General features: G+C 38.0%; 2 protein-coding genes across 7 annotated transcripts in view; one reads left to right on the plus strand and one right to left on the minus strand.

The window, feature by feature from the left end:
- Nucleotides 1-18: 18 nt before the first annotated feature.
- MPC2 (mitochondrial pyruvate carrier 2) lies at nucleotides 19-25,196 on the minus strand. Of its 3 annotated transcripts, none has more exons than XM_036076780.2 (7): nucleotides 25,178-25,196; nucleotides 23,581-23,746; nucleotides 13,259-13,299; nucleotides 5,010-5,094; nucleotides 4,400-4,511; nucleotides 3,875-3,922; nucleotides 19-232 (listed from the first exon to the last, which is right to left on the minus strand). In XM_036076780.2, the coding sequence occupies exons 2-7, from the start codon at nucleotides 23,687-23,689 to the stop codon at nucleotides 196-198; spliced, it is 432 nt and encodes a 143-aa protein (XP_035932673.1). In that variant the 5' UTR covers nucleotides 23,690-23,746; nucleotides 25,178-25,196; the 3' UTR covers nucleotides 19-195. The 3 variants fall into 3 exon arrangements, with proteins under 3 accessions (XP_035932673.1, XP_035932672.1, XP_035932671.1); XM_036076779.2 differs by lacking the exon at nucleotides 25,178-25,196 and adding an exon at nucleotides 24,291-24,426; XM_036076778.2 differs by lacking the exons at nucleotides 3,875-3,922; nucleotides 25,178-25,196.
- Nucleotides 24,321-26,590, plus strand: part of DCAF6 (DDB1 and CUL4 associated factor 6) — a 133,384-nt gene continuing 131,114 nt past the window's right edge. Inside the window, exon 1 of one of the 4 annotated variants that reach the window (XM_078077923.1) lies at nucleotides 24,321-24,371. Coding sequence is in view for 3 of the 4 variants with exons in the window: in XM_036076763.2 (XP_035932656.1) it covers nucleotides 24,768-24,864 (97 nt within the window). In the remaining variant the exon portion in view is untranslated. Of the gene's footprint in view, nucleotides 24,372-24,519; nucleotides 24,865-26,590 lie in introns of those variants that run through there. The other 3 variants (XM_036076763.2, XM_036076767.2, XM_036076768.2) reach the window with 3 other exon arrangements.

Consider the following 26,590-nt stretch of genomic DNA (forward strand, 5'->3'; position numbering starts at 1 on the left):
ACATATAAAGAAACACTATTATTAAAAGTTTGCTTTATTTTTCTGTTGAATCAAGTATTAGCCCCCAGTTTACAGTTTTTTTATGCCTTCCAAACAGTAGCACAGTTAATATCACCTTATCAATAGCCAAATAATAAATCAAATTAGTCCCAGTGGGTATATCCACATCTAGATTGTTCGGGTGGTCAGGAACTCTTATTTGTTTGCTTTAGCTTTTAGTTCTTGGTTATATCTATAAAGGAAACAGAAAGAAAAATAATTATGAATCATAATAGATATATGTGTAATAAGAAGGGAATGGGACGTATATTCCATGTCTTCTTTCTCACTAGTCAAGAGGCTACATCATTGTAACTATAGTCTTCTCGGGGGCATGTAGGTAAAACAGGCAGAAGGGAAAGTGACTTAAGGATTTTATTTGCATCTGGCTTCCAACTGCCAAAGAGTTTTAACAACTTAACTGACACACAGTTTCTTATACAAAAGTATTATTTTGGTGAATATTTTCATTCTTGAATTATTTAAGGGCATAACAAACATGTGAACATATATATAAAATTTAGCAAAACGTGGTCATCTAGAACTTTTTATTTTATACTCGCAGAACATCTTTCCTAAGAATAAAATAAATTGGGAATGGGATCCTGTCTAATCATTAAAAATAAAATATACTTTTGTGAGGCAGGCAGATTACTGGGTTATTAGCAGTTTGTAAACACTGGGTTAGCAGGAGAGTAAAGCTAAGGCCTGTTTTTTAAATTCTCATTTATCTAAAGAAGAATTAACCACAAAGCCATAGAGTCTTTCCCTTCTACAATACCCTGAGCTTCATTTACTGTTCTTCCCAGATTACAAGAGTGGACAATAATATAAGCACAAAAAGTAACTTATTCCATGAAGTCTACCATACCTCCCAGATTTCTCAAAAGGTTCTGATTTCAATACCCAACAGTGTTTTTCTAAATGCTCCAGAGTCCAACATTTATATTTTTAACTAACTCTCCCAATCTGCTATTGTGACTGAAAGGTGCCAAAAATCCTTTTGTCAAACTGTATCTGAGTTTTTGCTCTAGAAATAGTTCTGAATGTTGCACTTAGCCTTTTCTTAGCTCTACTACTGAGTTAATATAAAGTTAAAATGAAATGGTGGATGAGAAAAATACTTGTGAATAAAATCACTGTACAAATCAAAGTTTATATTGATATAAGTAAGCTCTAAAAATGCTGGTCAGACATCAGACATACTATAGAATGAGTTATTTATTCATCTATCCCATCTGTGCTAGATGACTATGAAAGGATTAAATTATAAACATAGGGATAGTAAAGATGAATAAAATGAGGATATACTATACTCTGCAGAATAGAATGCCTTCTGAAAGGAAGGTAAATTATAACTGAATATTTTCTATTTCTTTATTGAGATCATTTATTTTTCTCAGCCAAAGAACATTGTTTCGTAATTTAGAAAGGTTCTATGGTTCAAACAAAGGCAGAGCCTTCATCTAAGATGAGCTCACTCCAGAGTGTTAGCCAGTCACTGACAAATAATGTCAACTACTGAGTGCAGGCAAACTTTGGGAACATTGTGGGTTCAGTTCCAGACCACCACAATAAAAGCAAGTATCATGATAAAGCAAGCAAATGAACATTTTGGTGTCCTGGTGCATATAAACGTTATGTTTACACTATACTATAGTCTATTGAGTGTGCAATAACATTATGTCTAGAAAAAAAGTACATACCTTAATTTAAAAATACTGCTAAAAATTGCTAACCATCATCTACGCTTTCAGTGAGTCGTAATCTTTTTGCTGGTGGAGGGTCTTGCCTCAATGTTGATGGCTGCTGACGGATCAGGGTGATGGTTGCTGAAGGTTGGGGTGGCTGTGGCAGTTTCTTAAAACAGGACAATAAGGAACTTGCCACATCAATTGACTCTTTCTTTTACAAATGATTTCTCCATAGCATACGATGCATTGATAGCATTTTACCCCACAGTAGAACTTCTTTCAAAATTGGAATCAATCCTCTCAAACGCTGCCTCTGCATTATCAACTAAGTTTATGTAATATTCTGAACTTTTTTGTCGTCATTTCAAAAGTCTTCACACCATCTTCACCAGGAGTAGATTCCATCGCAAGAAACACTTTCTTTGCTCATCTAAAAGAATCAACTCCTCATCCGTTTAAGTTTGATCCTCAGATTGTGGCAATTCAGTCCCATCTTCAGGCTCTACTTCTCATGCTTAGTTCTCTTGCTCTTTCCAACCCATCTGCAGTTACTTCCTCTACTGAGGTCTTGAACCCCTCAACGTCATCCATGAGGGTTGGAATCAACTCCTTCCGAACTCCTGTTAATGTTGATATTTTGACCTCTTCCCATGAATCACAAATGTTCCTAATGGCATTTAAAATGGGGAATCCTTTCCAGAAGGTTTTCAATTTACTTTGACCAGATCCATCAGAGGAATCACAATCAATGGCAACTATGGCCTTACAAAATGTATTTCTTAAATAAGAAGACTTGAAAATTGAAACAACTCCTTGAACCTTGGGCTGCAGAATGGATGCTGGGTTAGCAGGCATGAAAACAACACTAATCTTGGTGTACCTCCCCACCAGAACTCTTGGTCATGAGGTACATTGTCAATGAGCAGAAATGTTTTGAAAGGAACCTTTTTTCCCCCAGCAGTGAGTCTCAACAGTGCGTTTAAAATATTCAGTAAGCCATACTGTAAACAGATGTGCTATCATACAGGCTTTGTTGTTCCATTTACAGAGCGCAAGGAGAATAGATTTAGTATTATTGTTAAGGTCTTTAGGATTTTCAGAATGGTAAATGAGCACTGGTTTCAACTTAAAGTGAGCAGCCACATTAGCTCCTAGCAAGAGAGTCAGCCTGTCCTTTGAAGCCTTAGAGCCAGGTATTGACTTCTCTAACTATGAAAGTCCTGGATGGCATCTTCTTCCAATATAAGGCTGTTTCACCTACACTGAAGATCTGTTGTTTACTGTAGCCACCTTCATTAACTAACTTGCTAGATCTTCTGGATAGATAGTTTCTACATCAGCACTCGCTGCTTCACTTTGCACTTTTATGTTATGGAGATGGCTTTTCCTTGAACCACATGAACCAACCTCTGCTGGCTTCAGACTTTTCTTGTGCAGCTTCATCATCTCTCTGAGCCTTCACAGAATTGAAGAGAGTGAGGGCCTTGCTCTGGATTGGGCTTAGGCTTAAAGGAACGTTGTGGCTGTTTGATCTTCTATCCAGATCACTAAAACTTTCTCCATATTAAGTGATAGGTCATTTCACTTTCCTATCAATCATGTGTTCACTGGAGTAGCACTTTTAAGTTCCTTCAAGAACTTTCCTTTGCATTCACAACTTAGCTAAATGTTGAGCACAAGAGGCTACCTTTTGGCCTATCTCGTTGGCTTTCAACATGTCTTCCTAACTAAACTTAATTATTTTTAGCTTTTGTTTTAAAGTAAGAGATATATGACTCTTTCCTTTCACTTGAACACTTAGAGGCCCACTGCAGGCTTATTAATTGGCCTATTTTTAATATTGCTGCATCTCAGGGAATAGGGAGATCTGAGGAAAGGGAGAGAGATGGGGGAACGGCCGGTCGGTGGTACAGTCAGAACACACACATTTATCAGTTAAGCTCATTGTCTTACGTGGGTGTGGTCTGTGGTGCTCCCCACCCCCCAACAATGACAGTAGTGACATCAAAGATCACTCATCACAGATCACCATAACAAATATAATAATGACGAATTTTGAAATATGGTGAGAATTACCAAAAGGTGACACACAGACATGAAGGGAGCAAACGCTGTTAGAAAAATGGTGTCGACGGACTTGCCTGATGCAGGGGTGCCACAAACCCTCAATTTGTAAAAATGTGCAAGATCTGTGAAGCACAATGAAGTGAAGTGAAATAAAATAAGGGATGCCTGTACACAGTTATAAAAATTTCCAAATGCTCATGGAATGCTTTCTGACAAAACCAGTAACCTCCCTCTAAAGATCATTTCCAACACTACATAACCATACACATTTAGGTCCCACTTTATTATATATAATTGAAACTGAGTCATAAAAGGTTCATGGAGAAAATTACTTAGTATTTCATAAATTGTGTATGTTGTCTTAGAACAGATTCTATGAACAGGCTATATGTCTTGATAATACACAGACAAATTTAAAACCTAGGTAGCAAACATACTGTTTAACACTTTTAACTTAAACCCCCAGACTTTTCTAGAAATTTCTGCTTTAGGCATATCCCATCTTAGCATTATACATGAATCTTAAAAAAAAAAAAAGGCACTGCCATCTGGGTGGCTTCTGAGGCAGATTTTTCTTTTTACACCTTTGATAGGCTTACCTCCAAATACGAAAGAGCTGAGAAGCTCCTGCTGCCCCCACAAAGAAATTAACAGCAAAGAGACTCCAGTTTTTTGGGATAATTACAAGTGAGTATCTTGACCAAATAAACCCTGTTGAAACAAAATATTTTTTTTAAAAAGCATAGGTACTGCTGCAATATCTTTAAACATTCAGTATTAGAGTAAGATAATTATAAATAAGACCATGACAATATAATGTAGGATAAAGGAAAAGGAAATGCTATACTTTGAGTCTTTAATAAAGTTGCCATAATTCAGTGTTACACAAAATATTTAATTCTTACATCAACAGGGAATCTTTACAGGGCAAACGATTATTTTTTCCCACTTTTAAAAATAGGTTCATGGCAAAAACATAAAAAACAAAACCCATGAGGATACTTACTCACAGTAACCCTCTTCTGCCTTTTCTATCTATAATCTATAAAAATTTCCCAGAGAGAACACTGTTAATTCCTTTGTGTATGTGTGTGTGTGTTTGTGTGTGAGTAAGTGCTTCAAACATTAAACTGTTAAATAAATTGATGTAAAACAAACAAAAATATTGAATGTCCTAAATGAAACACAGAAAATATTCAATTAATTTACCTGTGGCCATCAAAACAGCAGATTGAGCTGTGCTGAGTTTCTCTGCAGGTCTGGCCATGTCAGCCAATCCAGCACACACCAACCCCTGGAAATACACATTAACACACAGCAAGAGAAATGGTATCATGAGTGTGCAGTAATAATTCTTAGTTTTAAATAAAACATAAAACTATTTCAGAGATTTCCACATGATAGTTGCTACAATTTTAGTATCCATGCAGTAAGGAAATGTATACATATCATCACAAAAAACTACAAAGAGTTCAGGAATGCTTTAGAATTTATGTTTTGCTAACCACATCAAACAGCCCCATATACTTGAAAATCAGTAGTGTATGTGTGTAGGTATCCTAACAAATGGTACTTTTTTCACATATGAAGTTATATATTCTTTATACATGTTGGAAACCACTGGTGTGGAGGATGCCTAAAAGCTACTTAAGGTAATTTGTATAGATTCCTCCTTTCATGTTTTTGTCAACATTAATTCTTTTTTTTTCCTACAATGATGAGATATTACCTTTTTTATTCAGTTCAATTAGCTAACATAGAGTACATCAATAGTTATTTTTTGTTTGTTTGTTTAACATTAATTCTTTTTTAAAAGTAGAAGTATCAGGGGTCCCCGGGTGGCGCAGTCGGTTAAGCATCTGATTCTTGGTTTCGGCTCAGGTTGTGATCTCACGGTAGTGGGATCAAGCCCTGTGTCAGGCTCCTTACTCAGAGCGGACTCTGCTTGAGTTTCTCTCTCTTTCTCCCTCTGCCCACCCCCCCAACCCTGTGTTCTCATGCGTGTTCTCTCTCTCTGGAATAGATAGATAAATCTTTTAAAAAAAAAAAAAGGTGGAAGTATCAGAAAAGCTCTGTTATAATTTTAGTTTTCGGGTTGCATAATTTTTCTTTAATGTCAAAGTATACAACATAGTCATTTCTTCTCTGCTGTGTTTTTAACACTGTTATATAACCATCCTACTAATACCTCTACCATTAGCATCACTCAGAAAGTTTAGTAATGAGTCTTCCTTCACTAGAGTATTAGTTATGCTGCTCTATTGCAGAGATGAGAATATGTAATAAAATGATTTTTATTGATGAAAAATTAAAATATACACAAAATAAGAGAGTAGTACAAAGAACCCCTACATACCCATCACCCAGAGTTAATAATTATTGAAATTTTGCCACATTTGCTTCACCTCCCTTCTTCCCTTTCTCCTTTAAGTATTTTAAATCAAATCCTAAATGTCATTAGAGAATATGTTTTTAAGAAATTATTTTTAGGTCTCACTGGGTTTCTAAAAGATGCTCTTACATGGAAAATATAAATCAGCAAAGGGTTTTGCTCCTAAGTAGAACATAGATGTACTTGTGAATGTATACACAAATTGAAACCGAATACAAAGGGTTTTGAATTAATAAAGTCAGCAGTACAATAAAGCTATGATTCTGATTTTAAAAGGGGCAAATGGTTACGCAAAGGAGTATAACCAGAGGTAAATTATGGCTAACACTATTTTGCCTCTTGTTAACTTTCACCCACAGTCCTGTGATTTTTCTCCCAAATGCTTCCTGATTATCCTTCCTACATTCTTCTTTTAGGTCCCAATGTGCATTTTCTCCACATCATATTTGTTCTACTTTTGCAGGGTAGAACACTGCCATTGAGAAGGGGAAGAAAGGGATTGATTTCTACTATTAATCTACTGGGTCCATGTATTATACACTGCACCTTGTTGGATAGATCTATGAACACTATGGGCTACATTCTAACATTTTTTTGGGAAGAAGTCAGTGGTCATGATTTTGTTCATGCTCACAGCATACACTTTATTTTTCTGGGACATGTTAGTAATTGTTCTCTCCCACGAAGGTCTTGAGCTCCCTTTCTCATGTTTCTAAAATATCCTTTTCTACTTCTACATCACTCTAACCTTATGTAAATTATCTTAGAAAATCTCACCAAATCTAATCTCTGTCACTTATTAGCTGTGTGACTTTGGTCAGATTACATAACACTTGCCTTAAATTCCTCATGTGTAAAATGAGAATATTAAGAGCTATCCCTGCAAAACTGATGTATGATTAAATGAGATAATAGCACAGTGTCTGGAAAATATTATTAACAAGAACAAATAGTAGCTTATGTCTGTAGAGCAACAGAGAAAAAGGAATATTAGTTTTCTACCTTTTCCTGCATTACTAGCCTCAGGATAGGAGGCAGATGGGTCTGTGTTCCTTTTCATCTTTATTATGAACTTTATTCAAATAATAGAACTATATAGGTTCTATTCAGAGAATGTTTAGAGTAAACAGTAAGATTATGTAAAATACTCTCTAACATACAAAGAAACTACTAGTTAGATCCACAGCAACTATTTTAAAGGTGGTCATCTAAGTGTTTAAGAACACTTAACTTAATAGGCTGTGGAGTTAAACAATGTGAGCTTTCACATCCTGATGGGCCATTTACCACGACAGTATGTTTAGTTATCTAGCTCTTCGAACCTCAGTACCCTTATCTGGAAGATGGTAATAATATTTACTTCTCAGGGGGCGCCTGGGTGGCTCAGTTGGTTAAGCGACTGCCTTTGGGTCAGGTCATGATCCTGGAGTCCTGGGATCGAGTCCCGCATCGGGCTCCCTGCTCAGCAAGGAGTCTGCTTCTCCCTCTGACCCTCCTCCCTCTCATGCTCGCTCTATCTCATTCTCTCTCTCAAATAAATAAATAAAATCTTAAAAAAAAAAAATTTACTTCTCAGATTTTTTCTGGTGAAGATCAAATATGAGATAATGTATTAAATAACCTAATACAGTTTGGCATCTAGTAGACTCAAGTTAGCTCTCTATTAAAAATGTTAAAAAAATGTTTTTCAAATTATCTGAAGCCCAGGATTGTGATTTTTTTTTTTAAAGATTTTATTTATTTGACAGAGACAGAGAGAGCACAAGCAGGGGGAACAGCAGAGGGAGAGGGAGAAGTGGACTCCCCGCCAAGCAGGGAGCCTGATATGGGGCTCAATCCCAGGACCCTGAGATCATGACCTGAGCCGAAGGCAGACACTTAACCGACTGAGCCACCCAAGCACCCCAGGATTGTGATTTTTTTTTTAAAGATTTTATTTATTTGAGAGAGAGCAGAGAGAGAGAGAGCACAAGCTGGGGGGGGGGGGCGGGCGTGACAGAGGGAGAGAGAAGCAGGCTGTCTACTGAGCAGGGAGCCCAACACAGGGCATGCTCCACTGACTAAGCCAGCCAGGTACCCCTAAAGTGAAAATTATACAGGATGCACTAGAATATAATTCATCCAAAGTAGAAAATGTAGAACTCAAAATAAGTGGATCCATACACAAATAAAAGCTTTAGCCTTACAGATGATTGGCAAGTGAATATATATTAAGTTAAAATAAAATATTTAAGGTATATAAGTATTGTTTTTTAGGATTATCCACTTTGACTTCAATGACGATTTGGTTTCAACAAAAGTGGCTAAGAAGGACTCCACTCCAGTTAAATGTCTGAATAAGTATAGTCTGAAATTCTTAATATAGAACATATGTGGCCTGGGGCAGCAACTGCTATGTGTCATGGATAGACTACCATAGATGAATTATTATCAAATGGTTTGGAATAATATGTACATAAAGTAAATACGTAACAAAAGAAGTCTCCTCACCAGAGAACAAGGCACAGTTTCTACTGCTATGCTGTCATCAGAAGACTATGCATGATTTCAACGTGAACTTAAAATAGATGTTTTTAAAGGAGACAGATACCCAACAAGGCACTTAAGAGTATGTCATACCGTCAATGTTTCAAAACACTGGTGGACCAGATCAAAGAAACACCAAAGTATTGATAAAACCAGTAAACTTCTAAGTTGTGGCAAATTTGAGGTCAAAGAGAACCCCCAAATTTGTTATAGAGTAAATAATTCTTATTCTTTTAATAATGGTGCTAGAAACAATAGTTAAGCAATCAATTACAATTTATAGACATATAATTACTATAAAATTTCCAGTGCTGATAGAGAAGAGGAAAAAAATAATAATATACTTTCCATTAGTTTTTTTTTAAATCACACTAGTTTTGAATGTTTATTTTTGCTTTGATCTGCATTTTAATTAAATTAACAGACAACACATTTTAAACATTAAAGAAAGAAAAAGACACTCATACATCATACTAATGGGGTTTCTTATAGATGGACCATTAGTGGTAGGCACCAAAAATTTCAAGTGTTTTTTTTTAACCTGTCCCACTGACTTTTTAACCTGTCCCAACCTCAACTGTTCTATTTCTGCTCTGTAGGTATCACCATTTATGTTAAACATTTGCACAGTTTATAAAAATTATGTCATGGGCAACTGAGTTGGAGATTTTCCTTTCTCTGCTGGTATTCTTCATTATATATTTTGTCAGCTTCTCACAGAATCAGATTACTACAATCTCTATTACCATTTAAAAAGTGTCTGAAATTCCATTCTAGCCATGAGAATTAATATATAAACATATTTATTCAAAGTAAACACAAAATTAAGTGTGAAGTGGAATGAATAATAAAAATGAATCTTTAATAGTGTAGAATAATTTCAATCATGTCCCTTATGATTCTGAATCCCACTGTATTAAGGAAAGTAATTCACGTGAATGTATAATGTTTACAAACATAAGTAAAACAGCTTACAAGACAAACTTTGCTATTAAAGTCCACACTAAAATTCCAGACCCTAGAAGTCTTGTCCTGGGCCTCTTGTGAAGAGTCTCCCTATGAATTCATGGTGTTCTCCTACCAAACAGAAATGGGTACATGAGTGAACAATTTTCACTTCCTTAATGAGGAAGTGGAGTATAGATATATGGAGGTGGATTACCAAACTTCAATTCACACTCCTGGGAATAAATGTAGGATTACAATGGAATGATGGAATTTAGTGTACAGTTACATCGATGACTCTCATTCAGATACAGGGCAACAAAAACATAAATCAAATGTATATAATCCTTGTCTTTAGTAATTGAAAGTGAGTGCAAACTACTTACTAATTACTTACCAAGGCAAGAAAAAAATCAGAATGAAGTGCCAGCGAAGCACATGAAGTTAAGGCACCATATTTACAACTTCAGTGATTGGCACTTATTCTGAAAAGGGCTTAAAGACATGGGCGATAAAAAGCAGTACTATTGCCCCCTACTTCAATAAACTACGTAGTAGTTCTGAACATAGCTATTTATTTTTCGTGCTTTGCTTTCGGCCCTGAGAATAGCAGCTGCATTTTCTGGTAACATCCTGCATCTTTCCTTTCTTTTGGTGTTTGCCAACACACACAGTGGTAAAGGCTGTAAAAGATGCAAAACAGGACAATAAACATGCTGTGTCTGTGTAAGAAACAGTGCAAAATTGATGGCTGAACTGACATAGTACTGTCAGACCAAACTAAAGCTACTTTTGAACGTTTAGAGTGAGCAGAACCATTAAACATGATATGCTGAAACTTTTTTTAACTGATGGGACGTTTTCTCAATATATTGTTAAAAAGAAAACCATAGGCCCAAAGTGGCATCACTTAGGCCAAGTCACTAATACCTAATGTAACCGCATTTTCAACTTCCGCCAGAAATGTAGTCCTAACGAGTCAGTTAGGAATTTTCTGGTCAGCACCAATGAGGTAATCAGTCACCTGGGCCCTCTCCCCATCCCTCAAACAAAGAGGAGATAATTCACCTACTAAGATCCCTTCTTTTGTCTCCAAATGAAGGTGACCTCACCTTGAAATAATCCTTTTTTTCTAAAAGTTTATGACTTCCTTGTCCTGCCTTTAAAAACTTTCTCTTTCAGTGGCCCTTGGGAGCTCCCCTCTACTTGCTAAACGGGATGCTGTCCCATTGATGAATCATTGATGTAGGTATTAAATACAGCCAATTAGATCTTCAAATTTACTTGGTTGAATTTTGAGTTTTAACAATATAAATAATAATAATAAAAAGAACTGCTCTCTAGTTCTCTGTAAAACGTAGCTCCCAACCACTAGTCTACTCTAGTCATTTTATAGTTAAAGGGACAAAATGGCAGATTTAACTTGCCTAAGGTCATAAGATTGAGGGAGAGCCAATTCTAACATCCTCAACTACTTAGATTTTACAACTGAGTTTCTGAAATTGTTCTGACACTTTAAAGCAGTACATTTATGAAAATTAAAATAGCCAACAACTCAACAACAAAAAACAACTCGATTAAAAAATGGATTAAGGGCCTGAACAGACATTTCTCCAAAGATATACAAATGGTCAATAAGCACATGAAAAGATTCTCAGCATAATTAATCACATTAGAAAATGCAAATCAAAACCACAATGAGCTACCACTTCTCACCCATTAAGATGGCTATTATAAAACAACAACAACAACAAAAGTAACAAGTGTTGGCGGGCGATGTGTAGAAACTGGAATCCTTGTGAATTGCCGGTGGGAGTGTAAAATAGCGCAGCCGCAGTGGAGTATAGCACAGTATAGTACAGGCCGTTGCTCCAAGTAATACTGATCCAACATTTCCACCTCTAGGTATATACCCCAAAGACCAGAAAGCAGGGACTGGAATAGATGTACGCCATTGCTCACAGCAGCATTATTCACAATGGCCAAAAGGTGGAAGCAACTCAAGTGTCCATCAACAAATGAATGGATATGCAAAATGTGGTATCTATACAATGGAATATTATTCATACTTAAAAAAAAAGGAAAATTTGACACTTGTCACAACATGGATAAACCCAGACGACACTGTGCTAAGTAAGCCAAGCACAAAAAGACAAATCCTGTACGATTCCACTTCTTTGGGGTACCTACAGTAGTAAAATTCATAGAGACAGAAAGTAGAACGGTGGTTGCCAAAGGCTGCGGGAGGGGAATGAGGAGTTGTTTAACTGGTAGAGTTTTAGTTTTGCAGGATAAAAGGAGTTCTGGCGATCGGTTGCACAACGGAATGTACTTAACACTAAAAAAATGGTTAAGATGGTAAATTTTATGTGTAGTTTACTACAATTAAAAAAAATTAAAAAGCCTACAGACCAGTACTTTTCAAATTTTAGAAGGCATGAGAATCACCTGGAGGGCTTATTAGAACACAAATTATTGGGCTCCATCCCCAGTTTCAGATTTTGTAAAACCGAGATGGAGGGCAAAAATCTGCATTTCTAGCAAGTTCCCGGGCAATGCCAATGCAGCAGATCTGGGGATGACACTATGAGAAGCATTGCTATAGGCCCAAACTGGCCCTTTCAACATAAAATCAATAATTTGTTTTATTGTTTTCACAATTACCTCTTTTCAGCTAAATGAGAACTTCAGGAATGGAAACTCTGGTGTAAGGTAAAAAGCACTGATCTTGGAGTCAGAAGTCCTAGACTCTACCATTTACCAAATGTTAATACACACCCTTGGATAATTTTTTCTGTTTTTTTGAGACTAACTTTCCTTGCCTGTATTTTGATGTTGGTATCGTCAGTTCACATACTAAACAAATAAAAGTTAATCTGGGGGGGTTCTAATTAGTTTAATGTTTGACTTAATCATAAAATCTTAGAATGAAGTTTCAGTTCCAAGGGCCCACAATTACAGGCTTTTTTTTTTTTTTTTAAGATTTTATTGATTTATTTGAGACAGAGAGCACAAGCAGGGGTGGGGGGAGGGGTAGAGGGAGAGGGAGAAGCAGACTCCCCACTGACATGGGGCTTGATCCCAGGACTGAGATCATGACCTGAGCTGAAGGCAGATGCTTAACCAACTAAGCCACCCAGGCATCCCAATTACAAGTTTTTTGATACCAATTATGTTCCTAGAAGGCCTTTTATCTAAGGAGTTCAGAACAACTCAAGTAGGTAGTGTACTTTATGCAGTAAAAATGACACACCTGAGATTATTTGAATGAAATCATCTCCAGACAAGCCATGAATATTTAAAAGTACATCCTTCATAAAAATGACTTCAAATTAATAAGTTCTTTTTAGGGCGCCTGGGTGGCTCAGTCGGTTAAGCATCTGCCTTCAGCTCAGGTCATGATCTCAGAGTCCTGGGATCGAGTACTTCATTGGGCTCTCTGCTCAGCTGGGAAGCCTGCTTCTCCCTTTCCTCCCCGCTTGTGCTCTCTCTCGCTATCTGTCACTATCTGTCTCTCTCAAATAAAATATTTTTTTAAAAAGTTCCTTTTAAAGAATATTTTCTTCAGTAGCTTCTGCAAAAACTCAAGACTTACCCATTTCATAATTGGAGCCCAGAAAAAAACTGTTTTGGGACCTGAAAAAAAAAGAGAAAAATTCAGAAATAAACCAACTATTTTACATGTCTTTTTTTTTCTTTTCAATTTTTTAATTTAAATTCTAGTTAGTTAAAAAAAATTCTCGTTAGTTAACATACATTGTAATATTGGTTTCAGGAGTAGAATTCAGTGACTCATCCCTTACATAAACACCCAGGGCTTGTCATCACAAGTACCCTCCTTAATACCGATCACACATCTAACCCATCCCCCACCACCCCCCTCCATCAGCCCTCAGTTTGTTCTCTATCTTTAAGAGTCTCTTATGGTTATACATGTCTTTTAACAGTCATCACCACATTTCAAAATCCCCAAAATTTAGCAATCTATTTCTAATCATTTGTACTATCCTTTCTGCATTCTGTGTATTTAACATTTAGAAAGTCACCACAGTATCGACCTTACATACGGGTTGTTTTGACTTCCTTGTCAGTTATTTGTAATTTTGTGACTTATTAAAAATTATCAAAAGTACAACGGAGATAGTTTGGAAACCATTCCCAAAGCTTTGCCTTGAACATGAAACTTAATGTTAGTTCACTCAAGGATAACCTCCAAGTTGGAGAAATTAGAAATTAGAGATTTGTGATATGAACCTCAGTAACTATTAAATATTCATTAATTCTATTAATATTTATTATTATAAATGACATGTTGCCATATGTATGATAGTAAAAGCTCTTATAAAAAGTCTATATATTCTAGTAAAAAAATTTTTTTTAAGATTTTATTTATTTATTTGAGAGAGAGAGACAGAGACAGAGCATGAGCAGCAGGGGTGGGGGGGGGGAGGCAGAGGGAGAGGGAGAAGCAGGCTCCCTGCTGAGTAGGGAGACCAACTAGGGACTTGATTCCAGGACCCTGAGATCATGACCTGAGCCAAAGTCAGATGCTTAACCGACTAAGCCACCCAGGCACCTCTCTAGTAAAAAAATTAATGAACCTAATTTTAAGGTTCATGTGAAAAAGGGGAAGGACTTAAGATCTCTAAGCTCTGTAACAGCAGGGTTGTTATTTTAGCTATCCTGGTATCCATCGGCCTTTTGCAAAATGTTAAATAAATGTTGGTAGCATTGAAAACAATTCTGGTTTCTTAAATAATGCAGAATTTGAGAGATATGATGCTTCAGAGCTGGAAGGAAACTCAGTTCATCTAACCTAAATCTTTCATTTTTCCATGAGGCTCTGAGCAGATTCATGACCTAGTCCAGGTGGGCAGCCAGTAAGCAGCAGAACTGTGACTGGAACCTAAGCCTTCTAGCTCTTTAACTACATAACTGCCCACTTTTAACTCTTCCAAATTATATATCTCATTTAACCTTCAAGAGGCTACAGGGACAGGAAAGAGACTTTGGTCCATGATAATTTAAAATATAACTAAGCATGCTAAATCCAATATATATCAAAGTACTTAATATGGTGAGTATGCTCTCACACACTGGATCAACAGATACATTTATTTCTTAACACACAAATTAAACAACTTGATATAAGAAAACAGTGATTTACTAGCAAATTCAAAAGTTTTAAAATCCTATTATATTCATGACTATTATTGCTGCCTTAGTATTCCACTTTGCTTTGTAGGAAGAAATCATTTGTTTTTATGGATCACCAAAATCACATCTAAAATGGCATCATTATCTAAGCGTAACACATTTTACTTCTCTTCATCTACTCTAATATTTCTTAATAGCACCAGCAGGTAAAGATGCATTTATCCATTTTTCCCCTAGTAAGTGAGCAAGTGTTCACTGTCATTAATGGTAAAGAGTATTTTTGTTCACATATGCGTAAATAACATTTAAAAGATAAAACTGACTTAAACTTATTATTTAGAAACAAAACAAAAGAAAGATAGTGAAGTTGAAAAGGTAATGATTTAAGTTAAAACCCAGCTGTAGTTCTGGGTTTAACTTGTTGCAGATAAGACCATTCATTCATTCATCCATAATAATTATTGTGTGCTTTACCTAGCTGTACCTAGCACTGGGGTATGCTGGGAAATAAAATCCTGTGCTGGCTTTTATTAACTCAGCACAAGAATGCTGTATAAGTAAAATCACACCTGGAAGCTAACATTTTAGGAAAACTTAATTCTAATGTGCTTTTCTCAAAGTTGCACTAGTTTCACACGCAGGTAATACCATCATCTCAAAGTAAAAATGAGCTCAATGATAACACTCCTTTTCTGGGGTTGCATTTTGGCTGAATTACTATCAAAAGTAGTTGGTTTGGGGTGCCTGGTTGGCTCAGTCGGTAGAGCATGCGACTCTTGATCTCAGAGTTGTAAGTTCGAGCCCCATGTTGGGTGTAGATTACTTAAAAAAAATAAAATCTTAAAAAAAAAGTTGGTTAGTAACACTGAGAGAAATTTGAAAAATGTAAAAATAGCATCTGCTTTCTCTATAACTTTTGCTTATCAAGTAGTCCTACAAAAGTGTCACACGAATACTATAAACTATTGCTTGCCTTTAGCATTATTAAGTGATGGCAATGTTACACATTTTGGACTATCTTCCACAATTTAACATAGTCGTTGATATTTTTTTATCCCTCTCAAACTAATTCACATTGTTCTTACAGCTACTAAATTCATTAATTCAATGTGATTTTCATACAAAGAGATTTAAAAATCTATCATAGTGTACTTTAAATACTCTACTATAGTTAGTAGTGTATCTACTTACCTATCAACATTATGACCTCCTTGAAGCTAGTGGCTAAATAGTATTCACACTTGTAGCCCTACCTAATAGATGTTGAATAAAAAGAAGAGTTAGCCAACACAGTTGGAAGCAGTTTATATGAACTGGAGTTTAGACTCATCTTTGACATATTAAGTATGTATACAACTATATAAGTATGTGTGTGTATATACATATGCAAACAATTGAAAAATTCTTTAAAATCAGAAGTTGTTTTTATCAGTCTGACACTTAAAATATTGAAAAGTGTGGCTTATACTTTAAAGAGTTTTTAAGTAAGTTTTCTGATTTTCTAGACTATTTAAACCTAATCCTAAAGTTGTTCTACAATCTAAGTCTTATTTTCTCAATCTTCAAAGGACCTGGATACTATAATTCTTCAAACTCTAGAAGATCATGGCACAGTCTCTCTTTCCCTGTGGGCCAAAACAATTATAATTGCTAAACTTCATTTTCTCACATACATGTGACAGCTAGTCATTTTCATGTTTTCCTATGTACTTTTAAGTTTTCCAATATTTTAAGTTGTAGTGCAAATCTGGACACAGTGCTGAAATGGCTGCTGGGAGAATTAAAGCTATTGAGGAGTTCTAAATTTTGACATTCTTATAACTGAGTGAAAATCCCTATATATTCAATTTCTGGGTTACTGTACGTATCTTTTATCCAGTTCCCTAAGCTGTGTACTGTTCTGATCACAGCTACCATTACACCCAGAATTCTAGCCATATAATGATCCACTCCTCTAGATCTTGAACAAGATATGGAAACAATTTTCTTTCTTTGGTTAGGACTAGGTTGGAATTTCAAAAGAAATGTTTATTGAACTAAAGAAATAGAAAAGAAAACACGAATGCATTGAGTTTCAGAATATAAATTTCTAATCCTAACTTAATTAAATTTTAGCCCAAGTCACTGGTTCTCAACCAGGGGTGATTTTGCCCCCCAGGGGGACATTCAGCAATGTCTAGAAACATTTTTAGTTGTCACAACTGTCGTAGTGGCGCTGCTGCCGTTAGTGATGCCTGCTAGGTAGAGGCCAGGCAGGCTGTCAACCATCCTACCATGCACAGGACAGCCCCCCGAAACAAATAATCACCTAGCCCCCCGCAACAAATAATCACCTAGCCCCCCAAATGTCAACACAGCAAGGGTAAAAAACCTTGGCCTAGGTGGACTTACAAGCTAGGCAAGCATGCAAATAGTTTCATGCTGTTTAATGACTCTAAACCTTAGTTTATGTTTAGAATATCCCAATATTCTGCCTGGCCTTCCATCTGGCTAACTCCTAATATCCTTTGAAAACTTATCTTAGATTTCATCTCCTCAAGGAAGCCTTCTTTAACATCTCCAGGTTACATTAAATGCTCTTTCTCTGAACCCCCAAAGCATATATTGCTCTATTGTTTTCTGCACTTAACAATTAAAATGATGTATTTATGCATCTGTCACTTTAATTAGACAAGGTGAAGACAAGGCCTGTTTCTTAGTTTTCCTTAACAAATAACATTTGTGAACAGAACTGAATTGGATTAACCATGTCCAGGACGGGTGTTAATCAAAGATATTCAAATTTTAGGTCTGACCAGATATGCCTTGATACTGTTTCATCTTCAAGGGTAGAATCTGCTATTTACTCATCTCCAGGGATATCAAGTTCCCTTTATATCAGGGCTGTACTAGATTTTCAGTCATTAGTCACTCTACTCCTAGACCATGACACTCCCCTATCTGGCTCCTGAAAATTCTTCCCATAAGTCTGATGCCATAATGCACTGATCCTGTAAGTCAATCTTTTCAAACTCTCTAGTTACTTTATTTTATTTAGCTTGAGCTTCTGAGATTCCTATCACAGCACACCTAGCTTATTTTTCTTCCCCATATACAAAGTCTCTGAGTCATATGCAATATTAATTACTAAGTTTTACTTTTTAATCCCTGCAGGAGGGTTGGCTTTCATCACTCAAGGGTAAGTCAGCACATTGTTTTGGTCTCTGGCTTTGAACTTCTCAGCCAACTCCTCTCTTCCTATTTCAAAACTGATGCTTCCTCCTCTGCCAGCCTCAAAATTGTTTCCTGAACAATGCCTCTAGGTTCTGGTTTCTTTATGAGCTTAAATATTTGATCCTTCAGAGTTGATGAACAGTAGAGCTTTTCAGTAAGTGTTTGCTTGGTAACTAATTTAGTCAACTGTCCCAAGCCAGATGACAGTTTTAAAATATTACCTGTTCCTCTCCCTCACAACCAAACCAAACAAAAAAACTTCAAACATGGAATTATGGTTGCTAGAACCTGGACCAAGAGAGGTATGAATATTTTAGTTAGTGAATAATTTTGAAGTATAAAACAAACTTTCAATTATTTTAATAACTGCTAAGCACTAAATTTAAAAATATTATGAGCAAATATGTATTATAAGACATTCTAAATTTCTAATATTTCTGAGATATCAGAGGATGCTGACAAGCGACACAAATAATCAGAGTTGGATATCTATAAATGCAAACAAATAGTGTTTTCTTCATTGTTAAGAAAAGGAAAACAGCAGCTTAGCAATACCTGTCATCATACAATGGACTAACAAAAATTTTTAAAGAAAACGTGTCTTAGTTCACTTTTCCATTTTATCTTACTAATCATTTTCTACCTTAAGAGTAAAAAAGTCAAGTAAATTTAGACATGTATGAATTCAGGTACAGAGGAAAGACTTCCTGCTTGGAACAGAATAACTTTACACACATGCAAACATGCACACATACAAATACTGAGTTGAGATACTCACTATGTGCCAATGTGAAAAATAAATTTCTCATTTAATGCTTTTCACTATCTATTCGTGTCCCTTTCAGACCATTTCTCTATGGTTTGCTGCTTTTCAACATTCCTCAACATTCTTTTAAGTTCCGTATACTAAGCAATCCCCTCTTTGCTATCATGTGACCAACACACTTATAAATCCTTAGAATTTGTAAATGTTACTCCTTGACATAGATATGGACTATCAAAAGTTACTCATTTTTATTTGTACTAAAACTAGTTCTGATTTCACACTAAGAATGTGACTGGGCTTCCATTTTAGGATCATGTAATCTTTATATCTTTTGAAAGGCCTTGGAAACAGCCATCACTCAGATAGCACCCAGAACATCAAGGGTATATAATGATTCTTAAAATGTCGATTAAAAACAGGCTTTGGTACAAATGCCAAAGTAAAATAACAGGTGAAACAACTAGCTAAAATAGCTAATAGGCATTTTGGGTTGATACATTTTAAATTTATATTATTTATTCAGTTACAAAGAATCAATGACTTTTAGATGTAGGAAGAGAGTTGAAACTATCTAAATCAGGCACTCATAAGTCAGGTAACTGAGGCCCAGAGCTGTGGAATTACCTGTGCAAAATATATAGCAGAGCAAGGATTAAACACTAAGACCCCCAAATCCTAACTTAACAATAATTACATAGTTTTCCCTAATGAATTCTGAGTTTCTTGAAAGCTCTGAAACTAAGAAAAGCTCTAGTAAGAATACCAAATTGAAGATTATTACAGCTGAAGAGGACCTTAAAGAAAATCCAAGCTCCCTTATTTTAACAGATGAAAAATAAAAGGCACTTAGATAAGTAATCTGTTTTATACTCAGGTACTTCCAGATAGAGCAAGCACAAGGACACAGATCTCTGATCCTCCTCTTCTTTCTACTGTGTCATACCATTCTTTAAACATTTTCATACCCTCTTATAACCAAATTAATATTCTTGCATGACTTGGAAATGTCAAATTATTTATAGCTTTCCTTAGGTCTTGTTTCTCCTTTGGTATATCTGTTGAATCAAACGAGGTGAAGCATAAATAGTCTTAATTTCTTAAAATTAGCTTAAAATCAGGTTAGTGGACAAAAGTTTATTAAGTGTCAAACTAACAACTACAGCCGGACTATATTCCTTTTATGATCTCTTCTGAGAATATAAAATCTCTGTGAGTAGGGATTTTTATTCACTAACATATCCCAAGTGCCAGAACAGTACCTAATATACAGTAGGCCCTCGATAAATATTGAATAATTCAACTTTCTTGGTAGCTACTGGTTTAAAGATATCCTACTTTTCATCAATATCTCAGAGTTGTATGTGAAATCCCAACTTTCTATTTTGGTTCTCATTTAAGGGTACAGAGATTATTACTGTAAAAAATGAAATGTGCATATCTATATATTTAGTATATATAAACATAATCTGTATTAGATATGATATATAATATAATCCAGATATCTAAATATCTATATATCTATTCTAGACTGGCATTAAAATTCTTCAAACAATCTCTGATGCAAGAAAATAAACTATTCTAACAGAAATGCTAAAGAACTATGCTAATTCATAACTATGTGGGCATCTACACTGTTTATTTACTTGATCTACATTTGGCTTTATTTACATGTAATAAAACAATATATACTCTGAACTAAGTTGTATTAGACTATCTAGTATAACACCATTTCCCTTAGTATTTAACTCTGAATTTTTATGATAAAGATATTCCCTTATGAACACGGCTAATATGGGTTCGTTTAGTATGTTTTTATTTTCTTTTATTTTTAAAGATTTTATTTATTTGACAGAGTAGGGGGGAGGGGCAGATGGAGAGAATCTCAAGTGGACTTGGTGCTCAGCACAGAGCTGCATGCCAGGCCCAATCTCACCATCCTGAGATCATAACCTAAGCCAAAATCGATCACACTTAACCAACTGAGCCACTCAGGCGCCCCTGTTTTTATTTTAAAACATATTCTTTAGATATTTAAGATAAAAAGGAATAAACAATTCTCTTACCTAGGAGAAATGCAAATATTGTTTTCTTCCTACATTCCAATGTTTCATTTTGTGCATACTTTGGGACAATTCACCCCATTTTGGGACTCAAAAATACAAAGGAATGACACTCCTTCACTAATGTTTTTTTCCCCTAAGCTTTTAAGTAAACACCAGTCAACATGACTTCAAGGTTATTTTTCTGACAAATACCTGGAGTAGGGCTATGCAGCTGGTTAATGTAGAGTCACATACTTTTACAGTCAGGAGGTGATGGTGGAGAGTGGCATATCTTATGAGGACTGAATTTGCTAGGACACACATTTGGTTAGAACTCTATTCTTACTCTATAGAGTTAGATCACCATGTGCTAGGAACAACACACACGTGAATGATGAAGGCCGCAGATCTAATTATAATATATATCATTATGATATAAAAATATATACATTAGAGTACCGTAACTCTAGTATATACCTATATAAAGACATATTCTTGTTTCTTGACTAGACATTCTGCCAGTGAAAAAATTAAATCTCAGATATTTAGAATCCGAAATGTATGATATCCAACTGTTAATATCATAGCCTTGCATATCATTGTAAAAACCTCCAGTATGTGAACGTAGTCTAAAGTTTAAATGAGGATTCAATAACATACTATTATGCAAAATAGTACACAAAAACCTTGCATAGTCACTCTGATGACTCTTGGAGCAATAATCAGTGTTTCCTCAGATTTTATTCAATACCAATGAATCGACAGTTATGTTTTTCATGCTTCTCCATTTCTCCATTGGTGTGCCTACAACTTTTTAATCACAAATACTTTTGCAATGATAGATATTCTTACTACGTATATTGATTAAAAGCTTAGATGGGAGGGAACTGATGTTTTTTGAGAGTCTAAGTGCAAACACTTTGCTAAATGTTTTAAAGCCATTATATCATTTAATTTTCACAACAATCCTTAAATGATGATAATTATTATCCTCATTTTATAGATCAGAAAAATAAGGCTTGGGGGCTTTAAGGTCAAGGTCACACAGCCAAGATTTAATCCTACCTTTCTCTGGCTTCAGAGCCTATTCTCCTTCCCCTACACTGAAAATGGGGTTATAATAACTGAACTAATCCAAGAATATCCAGATGAAATACACAGTCTACAAATGAAAGGTAATTCCTCTTGATTCTGAAAGATGACTAAAGCAATAATTATAAGTGGTTAAAGCCCAGGCCCCTGAAAAGATTACTATAAAACTACCCTTTGCTTCTGTATTAAAGTAATTTAAAATTGCTCTTCCTTTACCCTGCCCTTATCCTACAGCCCAAATACAAAACTTAAGAAGGTCAAAGTTGACTCCATAGAATTCAGTTGACTCTAAAACCCAGATTACTACAGAAGCATTGCTCAACCCTCCCTCCTGAAAATCTTTGTCACAAAATACAGCACAATTCCAAAAAACTGAGTGTTAAAAAAACCAAAAGGCAAATAAACTAAATAAGCTTCTTAAAAAAATTCTCCTTAAACTCTCCTTAAAATTTTATAATGGGTACTGATTTTATAATGGGTAAAGTATAAATATTATACTTTAGTATAATGTTATTAATTCTATTCATTCCATCATCAAACTGGAAATCAGAGTCTGCAACCATCTCAAGACTCCAGAGAGCTGCTTCCTAGTCAATTTGTGGAGAAACGACAACTTTCCTAATGATGCCAACTGCAGAGAGAGATTTAACTATGTAGGAAAAAATGGTTACTTTTGGGTTGCACTTCAATATTTCACTTTATAACACATTTTCTCATTTGCTAAATCTTAGGCTGGAAAGAGACCTCAATACCTCCGGTTTTAGTTCCCAGCCAAGTATTATTACAGCCCATTTTATAGAAGAGGCAACAAAAATCTAGATCTTAAAGAGTTGAAAGATTGGGATCTTCCAGTTTCTTATAGAACTATTTTTTTTTTCAACCACAAGAACACGGTTTTCCAACAGGACAAATGAGAGCTAACATTTGCCAGGCATTTACGAAGAATCAAACACATATGTTATCTTTAACTTTCACATTAAGCAGATGCTACAGAAACTAAAATATCTAGGATTTCACCCAAGGTCACACCTATATAGTAAAAGGCAGAGCAGAATTAAATCCGGGTCTGTCCCCATGAAAAAGTCTAGGAAAAGTTAGCTCAGTAATTTCGTAAGTAAGGACAGCCTTCAACAAACTGGACCTATGGGACGAGGTATGACACTGACTCTGGAACCCGGGAAACGCATCTGCAGGCCTCTGCCAGCTGGAGCTTAAGAAGTGTGACCTTTCCTCCAAACCTTGCGCTGCGACAGGACGGCTCTGCTCCGCGTGGGTCAATATACCACTACTCGCGGAGGGAAAGAGGAGAGCATGAGAATTTCGTGGGGGGCCCTGACGGATCTGGGGCCGCGGAAAGAGAGAAGGATCAAACCCAGAGGCCCGGTCCGGGTTTGGGTCGTGCCTAAGCGATGGGGTGCAACAAAGGTCGCGAAGGGCGCTCACTCGAGAATCACAGGTTTATGAGAGATGTTGAACGAGGTAAAGTGAAAAGCAGGTTGGCTGGGAAGTGAGACGGATTCACTTGAAGGGAAGGTGTTGGGGCTGTGGGTGATGCCTCCAGCGGCAGAGCTGTCCGTGGCCTCTAAAGGTCTATTTTCGAGGGAGAGGGAGGGAAGGTCTCGGTGAGAGCTATTCTGGGTCTATTACCTGCCGGGTGGTTGTACAACGGCCTCAGTTTCTCCGGCAGCAGAAGCTCCACTTTATCGAGGACCCGGTGGTAGGTGGCCCGAAGGCCCCGGGCGCCAGCTGCTGACATCTCTGCGGACGAGTTGGTCGTGGGCGGTCGAGTGGGAGAGTGGCCGCGTGCTCCTCCCTGGATGACAACGAAGGGCACTCGTCACTTTCTCCTGCCACAGCGCCTCGCCTCCTCCTCTCCCCTAGGGTGCCCTTCCCGCGACTCAGGCGGCCCCCCTACGAACCACCGTGTACGCGGGGGCCCAGAAAAGATTGTGGGGGCGGAGGCTCTGCGACGGCCCGCCCCGGGTCCGCCTCCTTCCCTCCCACCGCCCAGAGGGAGGAGGAGTCATAGCAACAGGTGCCTGAAGGACTGCCTCACCAAGCCAACCCAGGGCCCTAGCGGCAGCGCGCCTGCGCAAGCGGAGCGGCCCACGGTGATTGGCCCGCCCCGCGGCGTGGGCGGGGTCCAGCGCGAACCTCCAATTTCTCCTTCCTGCCCTCGAGGCCATGTTGGAGAAGGGAACGTGAAGCTGCACCAGTTCTAATCCCCTTTTCGCTTTGATTAAGATAGCCCGTAGTTAAAATGGGCCTTTTGGGCCTTCAGTGCCCCAACTAAAGATGACGCCGCACAACGCTCTTGCTTCCTTTGGAATGAGACTCGTGACTGAGAGACTTCATACCTCAGCTTCTTCTCTCTCTTCCTCATTTATCCATAGAGAATCAAGGATTTAGCTACAGTGTCCCGAACCCACTTCTCTCGGGTGAGGGCAGCCGTGGCGTACAAGAGCCTCACTCGGGGGTGGTCGTCGTCTCGCGAGAAAGGCTTGGAAGGGAGGGTGTCGAGAACGAGGAGAGGGAGGAGTCGCGGCCGCCTCCGCCTCCTCCTCCTGTTGGAGGGGGGCCGAGGGAGGGGACTGTTGCTGATCTCTGGATGTTCTGGGTAGTCTGAGAAGGAGAGTATGAGGCGAGCTCCGGCCCGGGCGCGGCCGGGCTTCGGAGGCGAGGGCGCCGCCGCCGCCGCCATCTAACTCGCTGCGCCCGCGAGGCCCGGCGCGCGGATGGTGCCGGTGCGGCTCGGGTGTTGATCCGCGTGTCCCCTCCCCCTTCTCCCCTCCCCCACGCGGTGGTCTCCCCTCCTACCCCGGCCCGGCAGAGCCATGTCTCGGGGTGGCTCCTGTCCACACCTGTTGTGGGACGTGAGGAAAAGGTCCCTCGGGCTGGAGGACCCGTCCCGGCTGCGGAGCCGCTACCTGGGTGAGCGGGGGCCCCGGGGGCGGAGGCGCTGAGGTCGCCGCCCAGAGGTGGGGGAGGGGGCCGCGCCGCGGGGGCTGTTGGAGGTGGGACAGCCCCTCGGCAGGGGCGCCCCGGAGACTCTGGGGTGCTGGGTGGACGTTGGCCGACGGACCCCGTGCCGGTGTCTTCCCACGGCCAAGCCCCCCCTTGCATGCTGCCAGCCGCCGCCCTTGCTGGGTTTTCCTCAGGGGGCCGGATGGGCGGCAGACGCTAGTGGCCAGGAAAGGTGTTGGGGGCGCGTGTGGAGTGGGATTCGGGAGAAGACTTGCCGAACCTCCCGGAGCTGTTTCGTTTGGAGCCAAAGTTGGCGCTTGTGCTCTTCTCCAACGCTCTCCCCGCTCCGCCGAAGGACTAAGTTTTTGTTGACAGCCGCCCCCCCTCCCCTTCGGTCTCCGGAGGGCTTGGGTGTCGGCTGCGACGCGGTGACCACCTTCAGGGACTTCACGCTCCAGACGGACTCCGCGTAAACTGTTCTGCGGCTCCCGGCCAAAACCTAAAAGTGATAGCTGAGCTCTCCCCACCCCCGCGCGCTTTCCCGGTTCGGCTGTGCTGTGCAGTTCGTTTTGACCGCTCTAAGGAGGTGTAGGGTTTCACGTTCCTCTTCCCACCCCTGTAAAACACACTCGGCATTTACTGTTTCTTAGTTAAGCTTTCTAAAAACAACCTTCGATACTTGAGGGAACAGTATTCCACCTTTTTTTTTTTTTTTCGTTTTGGATAAGGTGGTTATGTGAGGATTCTGGGTCAAGCTGCGCTAGCTAAAAAAGTCCAGTATCTTCAAAGTGGACGTATTTAATAAGGGTCTTGTTTGTTTGTTTGTGTCTTCCTCTGCAGTCTTTTCAGCACACTTTATTCTTTTTTATTTGAAGGGAAGATATCACTTAAAACTTTTTTCTTTCCAGTTTTGTCACTTTTTGCTAGGTAAGTATTGTTGATGGCATTTGGTTTTGCCTTCAAGTCAGTAAAAGAAAAATCTCCTTATACCTAACGGTTCTGGTTTGTAAATTATTTGGGAGAACTGAGCAAGCATTTTTTTCTTATTCTTGTTTTTTAGTGTCTCAAGGGACGTATGAATACATTCTCGTTGTACAGACTTAATAAAAATGAAGCAGAAATCCCTGTGATTCCCTCCCATTCCAGTTTCATACACACACTCTTAGGGGTAACACTGTTATCTGTTTCCTGAATATTTCTCCAGACCTTTTTCTTTGCATTTTTACAAGCACATATACACATATAGAAATGCTATAGTTTGTGTGTGTGTGTGTGTGTGTGTGTGTGTGTAACCTGCATATATGGTGTCCTATTGTAAACATTGTTTTGCAACTTGCTTTTTCTATATTAGGTCTTGGAGATCTCTCCAGGCAGTAAAAATAGACCTATTCAGTCTTTTAAACTATTGCATAGTATTTAACTGTATGAAGATACTGTAGGCGACTCAAAACCTTTCCTCTGTAAATGGACCTTGGCTGTTACTGAAGCATTGCTGTGAACATCCTTGTACATGCTTGTGTATTTGTTCCAGGTTAAATAACTAGGGTGGTAATTGTTTTAAGATTAAACATCAGTAGAGAGAGATTTTTTTAAGCCATTAACCTAAAAAGATGTGCAGTATTTTTTAAATATTTGTTGAAAAAAAATTTAATTTTAGCTTGATAAACTTCAATACTGTGTTCTACATGAGTAA

Source organism: Halichoerus grypus, chromosome 7 (assembly GCF_964656455.1).
Source record: "Halichoerus grypus chromosome 7, mHalGry1.hap1.1, whole genome shotgun sequence".
NCBI classification, from domain to species: domain Eukaryota; kingdom Metazoa; phylum Chordata; class Mammalia; order Carnivora; family Phocidae; genus Halichoerus; species Halichoerus grypus.